Genomic DNA, 12,026 nt, shown 5'->3' with positions numbered 1-12,026 from the left:
ATTCACGGGTGAGTGTCTTATTTTAATTATTTTTTCAAAAATCGGGGGTGGCTTATTTATTGGGGATGACTTAAAATCGGGGAAACACGGTAGCACCACGTGGAACACGGGACTAGATGCATTTAGGGGATCTGTCCATTGAGTGATGATGCACAACTCATAATCTAACAGAGAACCAAAAGCTCACGATGGGAACAAACATTTTAAAAGTAAGTTTTCAACATTGTAATGTATTGATTTTATGAATGTCTTTAGGTAAAGAGGTATTTGATCATGCACTCCCAATTTAATTACTTTTATATCTGAATTTGATGTTATATCCTCATGAATTTAATTGAATTCCATTTTTTTTAAATTTGCCACTAAGGATATTTTAGTTGTATATCAACTAATCGTATATTAATCACCCTAGCGTTGTAATTCTGTCCATATTTTCATGTAAAAAGCATTAGATTTTTATGCATGGAAATTTATTTTACATTGTATGCCTATAAGTTTAAGGCATAACTCACTGACATATGTCCAAAATTTAATAATAAACTTTAAATAAAAAAAAACAAATCTGTTAAAATTTCTACAGTAGCATGTAAATTTTATGTGTATGTATGTGTGTGTGTGTGTGTGTATATATATATATATATATATATATATATATATCACATGAACAATAACTGTGTACTGTAGTCTTCTTCATGGGTAAATAAGGCATCCCCCTGAAAATAAGCCCTAGAGCATATTTTGGCCTTCAAAAAAAATAAGACAGTGTCTTATCATCGGGGAAACAGGGTATTACACTACTACAAGGGATTACACTCTTAAAACTTGGAACACTAGGAGGTTGGGTCACAATACACGGCATTGAACAGTTGGGACAAAACACCTAAAATGGAAAAATTGGAAATTCTAACGGGACCGGCATTACAAAGTTGGAACAAAGTATACATCGAAACAATGAGGTTACTGGATACCTATGGTATGAACAACTGGGAACACCAAATTTGCTGTGTTTTGACAACCCCCCCTTTTTGACAACCCAGCTACAGGTTCCCACCACCCGGCCAAAAAGTATTTCTGGGGAGAACACTGAAATGTTTCCCTCAATTCACCAAAAATCCTGATACGGCTTTGGGGATTCAGAAGTTGTGTATTGTGTGTATCCCTCTAGTTACCCAATTTTGGAACACTGAGGATTCCTTTCCTTTAAGGAATGCTGGTGAAGATGTTAAAGGCATCTTTGGTGTAGGCTGGTTTGGGGAGCCATCCAATTTGTTGATCTCTTACCATGCTATAATTGTGTCCCTGAGTACTAGGTTCTGTTTAATGTGAGTGGGGAGTTCTCGAATGGAAACATGTACCAAGCCTGATAAAAATCACAGAGCTGTAAACTATATTTCTAGTTTCGAGAGGGAATAAAAAGGAGTTGGAGTTTATCCAGACTCTTTAAGTATCTCCCCAAACTCAACAGGTTATGAAGTCTTAGACTTGGAAAATGGACCCCTAAATGGCATTTTGGTAGCTTGAGGTTTGCCAGCACAATCATTGGTTACCCATTTTCCCAATAAAACCATGTTTTATTATCTTTTTGAAGGAGGAGCAGTGGTAGCGGTAGGTATATTGGTGGCCATAAAAACGGTTTTGAAGGACTGGCTGTTCATCACATCAGCCAAGCTGACCTAAAAGTTATTATTGATAAACCTAACGCAATGAAGGACATGGACAGGAGAACCCCTCACTTTTTCCAGAATTGGTCCCCTTTCCTCTTTTGTTGACTGTGCTGAATAGAAGGGTTCATAATATTGCTTATAGGTTTCATTGACTGTCTGGATCTGAATTTCCCCCTCTGTCTTTCAAACGCACAGGTTTTGCCGTCGCCCTTCTCCCCTCGATAAATTAACTAATAATTTACCAGATTTGTTACCATGATTAAAGAGATCTGCATCCCCCAGTTACAGATATGTAAGTCATATTGTTCCAAACAGTGATTACACTCCTGTTTGAAGCACAACCACCATACTCTGGAGGACTCATCTGGGCTTTGTTTAACCTCCCTGGCAGTATGATAAATGAGGATTTTTAAATGTAAAAGCGGTACATTAAAAATCCTCATTATTTTAAATTTCCTGCCCGTTCCCTCCTACCTGGCTAACGGCCTGCCCTCCAGCCTAAGACTCGCGAGCAGATGTCCGGCCAGCATCTGCTTACCATTCCCCAGACTCTACTTTTTTAGTCTAATAGTCTGCATAGATAAGTGATTTATGGCCTGCTGCCACCAGGTTTTGTTGTGTAAGAGAGGCCTGTAATATACGTTGAAGGTCTGCCAAATCTAAGTACAGGACAATAACGTGGAGGGCTCTGGGATTTTTTTTTGTGTATAGGACATACTCTGTGCTGCCAGCTGGGTGGGCATGGTTGCAATCCGTTTTGTATCTTAGGTGGATGTTTGTTTTTCTGTGTCTATACGTTGCTCCAGCTTTCCTATGTTGCGTGCTTCCTTCACTAACTCTTCTTGAATCTTGTGCAGGTGTTGCTCGAATGTCTGTGATATAATCACGAAACATAGGGGTAGATCAAGACGGAACTCTGTCTTGCACGTCTACCTCATCAGGTGCCGGAAATGGATGTCCCAACAGTTTACTAGGTTTTTAAGATATAAGTACAGGGAAGGATGAGAAAAGGGTGGTAGTTGGAAACGTGAAGGAAGTCTGGTAGTACAGGAGCAAATGCAAAGTTGCGTCAGCATGTGGGTTGGAGATTAAAGAAAATAAATGAATGCGTAAGGCTAAATACATTGATATTTTGGCTAACGAGTGGCCCTGATAACAAATTTTTCAGCTAACAATTCTTTTTTCACTTTAAGAGGCTAACTAATATGAACTCAGCTATTTTTTTTTGCATATCAAAGCGCAGCTTGCTCCAGAAGCTTTAACAATAAAGGTTTTTTTTTTTTTTTTGCTTTGTGATTACCTCACAGTGAGAATTTCAAACAGTAATTGATACCACACTGCTTAATATGTTGAGACTGTTCCAACTGGGAAGCTGTTGGTGAGTTTAAGACCTTTTATATTGTGCTTTTTACTATTTTTATAAACTTTTTACCACAATTTTTAGATTGTGGGCAGCATCTAGAACAAATTAAATGATTCTCTATAGAAACCTATGGGAAATCATGTTTCGGCTAAAAAATGTGATTCTGGAACAAATTATCTTTGTTAGCTGAGGTATCATTGTAGAGTCAAATTTACCCAATATGTTCTGGCTATGTGTTTTTCAGTATGGAGAATCCAGGAGACATCTGGAATAGCTCAGGATATTTCAATATCAATGTAGTACATTGTTGGCCACAGTAAGGATATGTGATAATCAAAACTAATGAATTTAAATAGTATCAGGTTTGCAATAAAGAAGTGTAACTGTGGGGTTGTGTCAAATAGAACTATACAATAGTGTAGCCAGTAGACCGTACTTCTTGGATCAAAAACAGCAGGACACTGCCAGCATTGCCACAAGTGTGATGAAAGAATAAAGGACTGCAGGAGTTGGGTCCGTATCATAGATAAGTTCAAATTGTGCTATGGCTATATATAGGGGAAACTTGCGTAAAGGAATAAAGTTCTACCTCAGAAATTTGGGAAATGAAGTGTTCAAACCACTATGTGGAGTAAAAGCAGGGTTATGCATGAAAGCTAGAAGTGGAAAATATACAGAAAACTATAATGTTTGAAGAGTCCCAAAGCCTTAAGGAGTTGACCAAAGTTGTCTTGGTACTAATATGGGAAGGAATCTGCCATAAATGGTCAGTGGATGCCTCAAGGTTTCCCCATAGAGTGCTCTCCAGCATGGTAAGGTGACAAATTTGCACATGAATGTATTATTTAACACGGTTGGAGACACTGGGCTAGATGTGCTACAATTCATGGGAAACTTTGAGTGTTCCCATAACATGAGAAAGGACAGGAAGAATATGAAAAAAGTAAAGGATCTAAGGCATGAAAGTAATCCTAATGGCAGCTATTTCACTAAACAAATAGAGTTGGCTCTTGCCAACTTGTTTGTGGACTGTGGTTTTAAAGGACATATCAGGAAGGCAGTTAATGGCAATGTATTTTTGAAGGTTATGCTGTAATACAAAGAAAGTAGATTCACCAAAGAACATGGCATCATTCAGGAATTCGGGACAATAACAGAGAAACAAATATCACAGAATGACCAGACTATGAGACCAAATTATTGTGAACAGAGGTTACAAATGAAAAGGGATTGAACCAATGAACAAATAAGATTCAGTTATGTAACCACTGTTTCGGAGAACTGCTGCACATCTGTGTGGAATCGACAAAACTTCTGGCACCTGTGAACAGTTATTCCAGCCCAGGATGACTGGAATACACTCCACAATTCAGTATTTCTTGGTTTTGACCAAAACAGCATTTCTGATCTCTCCACATAAGTGATTGCACTCACCACTCCATAACATCGATCTTGTTGGTCTGGCACCAATAAATCACTTATATAGTTTACTGGTGTGTTTCAAGGGCATTGCATCCCTGGGATAAGACAACATCCCCACATCATGATGCTTGCACCATCATTTTTCACTGTCTTCATAGTGTGCTTTGGCTTGTATTCAATGTTTGGGGGTCAACTGACAAAGTATCTGGGGCTCCTTAACCCAATAAGAAAAATCTTGCTTTTATTGGTTCACAAAATGCTGTGTGTTTCTTTTTAGGTCAGTCAGTGTGTTCTTTGGCAAAATTTAACCACTTCAGCATATTTTTTGGGACTTTGCGGTGGCTTCACATAGGCTTCATATCTACTAAATATAATTGTATTCACAGGTAACTTTAGACCTCCTTTGATCTTCCTAGAGCTGACATTAGCTGTTTTTGCAATTTTGGCGTTTCTTTTATTTTGGTTGCAATTTTAAAGCATTTGAGTTCATTTTAGCTGAGCAGCTGATCATTTTCGGCACTTTTCATTTATATTTTTCTCCCCTCCAATCAACTTTTTGCTGCCTTTCTTCCTCTAAAAGTAACTAAACTGAAAACTGGTCAAAAAAATAAAAAATACACTTACCTTCAATCCCGCAGGGCAGTTCGTTCCATCCGAGGATGTCTTGCATCAGGTGCCGCGTCGTCTCGACATCCGTCCCTAAAATCCAGAGGCTGCCATCTTCTCCTTTCTTCCTGGTTCTTCATCCTACGTCACCCGACCCAGGCGCAAGATCAGGTGACGGATAAAAAAAAATTGCCGATCTCACTGCGCATGCAATTGGCAAATTTTTCTGTTTGCGCGAAAAGTCTCCTGGGCATGCCCGAGCATCTCGACGTAGATATCCTGGGAGGCTTTTATATTTTTTCAAAGGGTGTTGCATTAAAAAACAAAACCCTTTTATGTAAAGTGAAATTTCTGAGTTTAGGTACGCTTTAAATAAGAGCTATAAAATGAATGACCTCACTAAGTGCAGTCCACAATGCTATTAATTTAACAACTCTTTCAATTAATGATTCAATTATTTATAAATCCAAAGAATAATTTTGTGCATTCATTACATAAGCAAACCAATATAAAAAGCATATACCATTTATTCTTACATTACATAAAAACATTAATTTTGATAAAAATCAATTATTGGATTACTAATAGTTGTGTTGTAATTGATAAGACACAATCTATGAGACACAATTTAATTTAATACATTTGGAATATTAAAAAATGAGGGAACAAATAAATGTATATTTGATTTAATATATGTATGTATTAAAGTTGAAAATAGTATATAAACATTTTTGGTAGAGGATAGGATGCACATTAGGTAAAAAGTATTTGCATAAATGTAAATATACTTCATGTATTTAGTGTGTTTTAGGTAGGATGCATATTGAGTGATATATATATATATATGTATATTGCTCTTTAGGAAATGCAGTTTATACTGAGGTTTCTTTCTTATTAAAATCTGGCAGAGAAACATTTAATATTCTCTTTAAGAGATGGTATTTGAGTTTTTTTAAGTGATAAACCTTTCCTTCCAATTATCACTCCTTGGTGATTGCTAAAAGGGTGTGTGTTGGTGATTATATATACACTCTTTCCTACCAAAGTGACTTATGCTTGCTTAACCCTTTGTGTTCAATCAAAAAGAAAGAAGAGGGTGAGTGGCTTTTCTGTATTCAAATAGATGTGGATTTTAGTATAATGTTGTATGTAGTTTTTTTAAACAAATTGTATAAATTTTTCTAGAATGTACAGTGGTACCTTGGTATAAGTCCTAATCCGTTCCAGATCCTTGGACTTATACCAAACAGGACTTTTACCAAACAAATGTTTCCCATAAGAAGTAAAAGGAAACGGAATAATCCGTTCCCATGAAGAAAAAATCCTATTGTTATTGGCTTATTATACATTGATGGGGTTGTATAAAATAATTTAAAAACTGCTTAATACTAAAATACATTAATACCAAAGCAATTAGATGAAATAAATTAAAATGAGAAGAGTCGAGTGCCTACTAGGATAGTGCTGAGAAGGAAGTAAGAGGAGATGTTATGTAATTCACGGAGAGTTATAGCGCGGGTTGTTCACTGAATGGTAGCAACTGGCATACTGACACTCGTGGGCAGTCGTGCCTTTGTCTCCAGAGAGGTAAACAAGGGTAGCGCGTGATTTTATGACTCATTTTGACCCATACAAGTTCTAGCACAAATGTTGTATAACGTGCAAAATTTTTCGTGTCCAAACAGGTTTCATACTAAGTTGGACTTTTCCCAAAGCGGACTTATACCGAGGTACCACTGTAATAAGAGAAATTCCTTTGCTGTGTTCTTCTGATGAAGCCTAAAAGCAAAACGTGTTAGGAACAGGGATAATCTGTAAATGCACATTAAATGGTGAAGTCTATGTGATTTGTTAAGATGAGGATTAGTTGGTCTGTGTTAAATAGCATAACACATGTTTTTATGTAATTTAAAAATAAAGTGTAAAATAATTTAAATTAAAAATAAATGGTTATATGCTTTTTATATTGGTTTGTTTATGTAATGATTGCTGTGCACCATAAAAATCTCCACACAAAATTGTTCTTTAGATTTAGAAGTATATAATTGGGGATGTGATGTGAGATTTTTACACAACAAATCCACAAATACTGTAATATTTCAATTACACAATCAATAGCATGCATGTCATGACTGTTGGGTCTGAAATATCTAAAACCGTATAGAGGCCTGTTCTAAATTGGGATAGTAAGAGACAATGGTGATGTCATGCACCAGCCCAGTTAAAACTGAACTAAACCCACCACTCGCCTATTCCTGTTCCATCGCAGGGTATTGCTAATTTCCTTCTTCACTTCCCTAAGATGATCTTCCACCATCAGCTCTCAGTGTGTCCTGAGCAGCCTGGTCTGTGCAATTATGCAGGCTGAAAAACATGACTACTCCTAGGCAAGGCCCAGTGCCTGAACCCACTTTTTCTGAAGTGGGATGATTCCAGCATTACTTTAGATCTGTCCCAGACGCCAGAAGAGATGGTGGAAGAAATAACTCAGGAGGGTTAGGATAGATTAAGCTGGAGATAAAGGCTTGCAGCTCCGCAAGCAATGGAAAGGGAAAGGAAAGAAGCTCACAACTGAGCCCGTAGCAGAAAGTGAAAGCCTTTAAAGAGTTAAAGCAGCTGGAAAATGAAATACTCAAGCAAGAAACCCAATGATGCTGCATAGTGGTGCATTCAGTGAGAAGTGTAATAATGAACAACGCTTTCAAAGCCATACTGGTCAGTCTGGAGACATGGGAAGCATCAGGAATATTCCTGGAGGATCCAAGGCAGTTGAGGAGGAGACTGACTTTCCATCAGGAGAAGAAAGCTTGCCTACAGAAAAGACTACTTTGTAGCACAGATGAATTACCCTGGCCTGGCAAGGTTCCTAGCACCAGCACCACAGTTGAGGCTGTGTCACACTTTCAGATTTTGCAAGCTGAAGTCTCCCAGTGCGCACACGTGCATAGACCCAAGAACAGCACAGGGAGAAAGGAGACACAAGCAGTGTTCACCGTGATGGGAGTATACAAGCGTGCAGTAAGGCCAGGTTGTATTTGGATGATGATGGGAAGGCTGGTACTGTTAGTCCCACGGTGCTGGTTGGTGCAAGATCACCAGGACGTGTTGAAGTGCCTGTAAAGACTGATGGGGAATCAGCTGACTGCACGTGTGAGTGACTGCACAAAGTGGTAATTCTGCTGGAATTCTTACAGACTCAAGCATACCATGCGTGCACCTAATGACATATCTCCATGTATAAACCCTGTTGCTAAGAGTGATTTCGCAGTTCAAGGGGCAAGGCCAGTCCCCCAGGAGTCTATGACTTCATATGCTGCTAAGGGGGGAGGGGGGATTTTGCTGCTGTGTGTGAGGTAAATATTTTTTGTGTCGGGCTGGGTCACCTTGTGAGGAATTGTAACATCAGAAGGTGCAACATCTGTGTTCAGGAGGATCAATTTATGGAAAATGCCTGGAGGCTGCACATGCCCTGGCCCCGAGATTGTGGAAGATCTGCTGCCATTGGATATGTAAGAGCATGTGAGAGATGTGAATGAGTCATGTGTATCTGAAGACATTTCTGCTGATGACCGTTTGAGTGGAATCATTGCTTTCCTGTTCCTTTTTAGTTGTGTGTGTGTGTCTCATTATCCTTCTATCCCTGTGCCTTTTCTGCATGAAATGCAAGAGTGTGGGGAAGACTTCAGGAAGTTGGTGCAGATGTCCAGAAGGTTGGGTAGAAGGAAAAATACTGACTCAATGGCCGATGAGTGGAGGACAGAAAAAACAATAGAAAAATTCTGGAGAGGTGGCTTTTGTTTTTATTCTTTGGTGAGTTATTGGCCCTAAGGGATTATCCAAATCCAGTTTTGTGAGAGGGACTGAGATAAAGTAATATGGACTAGGATTCCCATGATGTTTAGAGACCTGACTTGGCTTGCCTTTTACAGTAAAATTTACTTAAGGATCTATCAGCACCAGCTCTCAAGAGACTGTGTTTGCTTGAGACCAAAATGAGAGATTCAGAAGAGACCATGAAGCACTTTCTTCTCCAATTCTCCTTCAATGCAGAAATTTACAAAAAGGTTTACAGTTAGTGTGGTGGTTCAACTGGTCATTTACAGTTTCTTGCATACTTGGGACCCTGTGTAAGTACGCATGCATAGGGAGAAAAATCCTCCCTGTTGTGGTGATGAATTATATTCTGCACACAGTGCAGGAATTTTGGGGTCTTGAGAAAAGAAAAATAGCAGAGGGGGCTTGGAGGAGCATCAGGTTTTGCTCTGGTGGGTGAGTGGCTTTCTTTGTCCTATATGCACTCCTTAGATTTTGCTGTATGGTTTGATTTTTTAAAAAAGCTAAATACATTGTGATGGGATTGTGCTTTGTGGCCTTAGTATTTTACTATAGGAGTTTATGTGAAATGTATTTGATTTTGTTGCACAAAATTAGGATATATATTTATATATTAGGATATATATATTTATATTTGAGTTTGGCATAATGTCAAATATTTATTTTTATTGATATATATATTGTAAATATTATAGATATTATGTAATTGTGATATCTTTATTAAAACAAAATTATAATCTGACTATTGTGTCAGTCAATTTTTTCATTGATTAGTAACCAAGTTATTCAGTATTTCACCTCCAGAGCAAAAGTTGTGTGATTTTGCAAGACCTAGCAATCACCTGCTTTGTCACTGTAAAGAGAAAAAACTTTAAAAGTTGAAGTATTGTTCGTTTTGTTATTTAGCAAGGTCTTACGGGGATGATTCATCAAAGGTTTTTCCAAAATTATGACTAAGGCTATAAAATGATGGACACAAGACTATACCTTTAATACTACTGGACAATGCCACCTGATATGCAAAAACATACTTGGTTCTTGACAGCACTTGTTCCCCGAATAAAACATTGCCTATTGATATGCTATGTAATGCCAGCACAGTCAAAGCTTATGAGCAAAATATCTTGAAAACCTGAGATGGTAACTAAATTCATAACTATACCCGGTCTTCCGAGAAAAATTTAAAATTCTTCTCCCAAGAGGAAGCATCCTTCAGAAAGAAGAAATCTGGCAGAGTAAATGGAGGTATAATGAAGAGATAATGCATAGGTTATGGGGAGTCATTGTAAACACTTTGTCCCACTTTGGGACCTCAGGAGCCAGAGAGCAGAGTTAACTCGAAGTGATAAGTTTTTTTTTTTTTTTTAAATTGTAAATATTTGAGAAGTTATGTAAAAAATTTAGAGGAAACAAAGAATAACGGTGATAATTTAGTATGATTAGTCAAAAGAAGCCAGATAATCCAGACCAGGGAGAAAATTATGGGTTGTACATTTGTAACTGCATCAGTGTTAAGGGTCCCAAGTATGCAAGAAATTGTAAATGACCAGTTGGCTTAAATGTGGTCAGCTTGTAGTAGCTTAAATTTAATTATCAATTTTGAAAGAGTCAATTTGTAAGGCCCCAGGACCTACCCACAAGAAGACAAATTCATTTGATGCTGTACATGTCATAAAGGAGGAAGGACCCCCTCAACAAGTCAAGAAACTTGGATGGAAATGTGGGACTGTGGGGAGAAAAAAATACCTGCATGGTAACCCACAATATGTTAAAAGCGTGTGATTTGTAAACTGAAGAAACAAACATATGCTTAAAGAGAATAATACAGGATGAGATGCACTGGACAAAAAGAAGGCCCAACCCCCAATGACGTAGAGCATAAAAGGGATGTGGTCGTAAGAGAGGGTCAGACATCTGAACATCAACAAAAAGCAACATAAATAGTAGTTAACTGTGCCAATATAGTAAGATAAGTTTTGTGAACGTTGCAGCTTAATACCCTAGGTCAAAGCCAGCTTGATGATTTTTTATTAAAGAACCTATGACTACCATATATATAATAGGATACTGTGGTAACCTCCAATTCCTAGTAGAAGAAAAATAATTACATAACCCTGTGCGTCCCCTTTTTTCCTTATGGCATACTAAACTTGCTGATCTCTTAAGTAGAACCTCTCTGCACTTTTAAAAGACCATTAGATGTAAAAAAAAATTGGGGATAGATGAGAACTAAAATATCCATACTATAACATAGCAGACTTTTACATTGGAAGTTAAAACAATCGGACCACCTGAACTCCAAAAGCAAGGATAGTAAGTTGAGGCCTGTGGATAGTTTAGTAAGGAACAAAAGTTACCCTAGATTTATAAATGTAGGGAATAAATTGTAGAGCTTTACCAGCTTAAATATTTCAAAGGATGGACTTAAGGCCAGCTGGAACAAGCAGTAGTTCAGCTTGCCACAGAGTGACACCAACAAAAAAAAAAAAAAACAAATCATACACTGTAAGCACAAAAACATAAGATATTGGTAGAAGTGCAACCTAAAGCAGGACTAATCCTATGATACTTTTTTTTTGATTGGGCTGTCTGTCTGGAATGGGCCTGGTTGAGGATGATGTAATTCCTGTGCATAGAGGGAAAAGGTAATTCCCAACATGCATGTGGAAGATGGGATTGCCTGGTATCCTGGCAACCAAAGCTGCGCATCCACAGCTCAGCTTTTTGACAAATACTTTAGCTGTGATGGCCAGTTCGAAGCCTTAGGTTCTATACTGCCTTCTTTTCAGTACATGTGCACAGGGTCCTTTGGCACTAATGTGCATTACTTTTTTGTAAGAAGCAATAAATCTGTATGACCTTTTCAAGGACAACATCTCTTCAGACAGACTTTCAATACTGTATCATCAATGATCCTCCTCAGGGTTAAATTATGCATTCATTTTCCTCAATGAGAGAAGCCTAGATATCTGACTGCTCTCTCTATTTGCCTCTGCCAAGAAAAGTCATTTTCACTTCATCTCACCCTCTGCTTCTACTGCAGGTTCTCCTAAAGTTGTCCTCTGTCCATCTGCAGGGTCTGGCACTACCTAAGGGGGTATAGCTTTGGCATCCAGAATAGGAAGTAATTTCTTCCT

At 38.0% G+C, this 12,026-nt stretch overlaps 1 protein-coding gene across 3 annotated transcripts in view; it reads left to right on the top strand.

The window, feature by feature from the left end:
- Positions 1-12,026, top strand: part of ARPC5L (actin related protein 2/3 complex subunit 5 like) — a 92,426-nt gene that overhangs the window by 48,553 nt on the left and 31,847 nt on the right. The window contains exon 5 of one of the 3 annotated variants that reach the window (XM_072431874.1): positions 5,088-11,385. The exons of the other annotated variants lie outside the window; for them this stretch is intronic. Coding sequence (XP_072287975.1) covers positions 5,088-5,237 — 150 coding nt within the window. The 3' untranslated portion in view covers positions 5,238-11,385. Of the gene's footprint in view, positions 1-5,087; positions 11,386-12,026 lie in introns of those variants that run through there. 3 annotated transcript variants of the gene reach the window in all.

Source organism: Pyxicephalus adspersus, chromosome Z (assembly GCF_032062135.1).
Source record: "Pyxicephalus adspersus chromosome Z, UCB_Pads_2.0, whole genome shotgun sequence".
Taxonomy (NCBI): Eukaryota; Metazoa; Chordata; class Amphibia; order Anura; family Pyxicephalidae; genus Pyxicephalus; species Pyxicephalus adspersus.
This window is presented reverse-complemented; position numbering and strand designations above follow the sequence as displayed.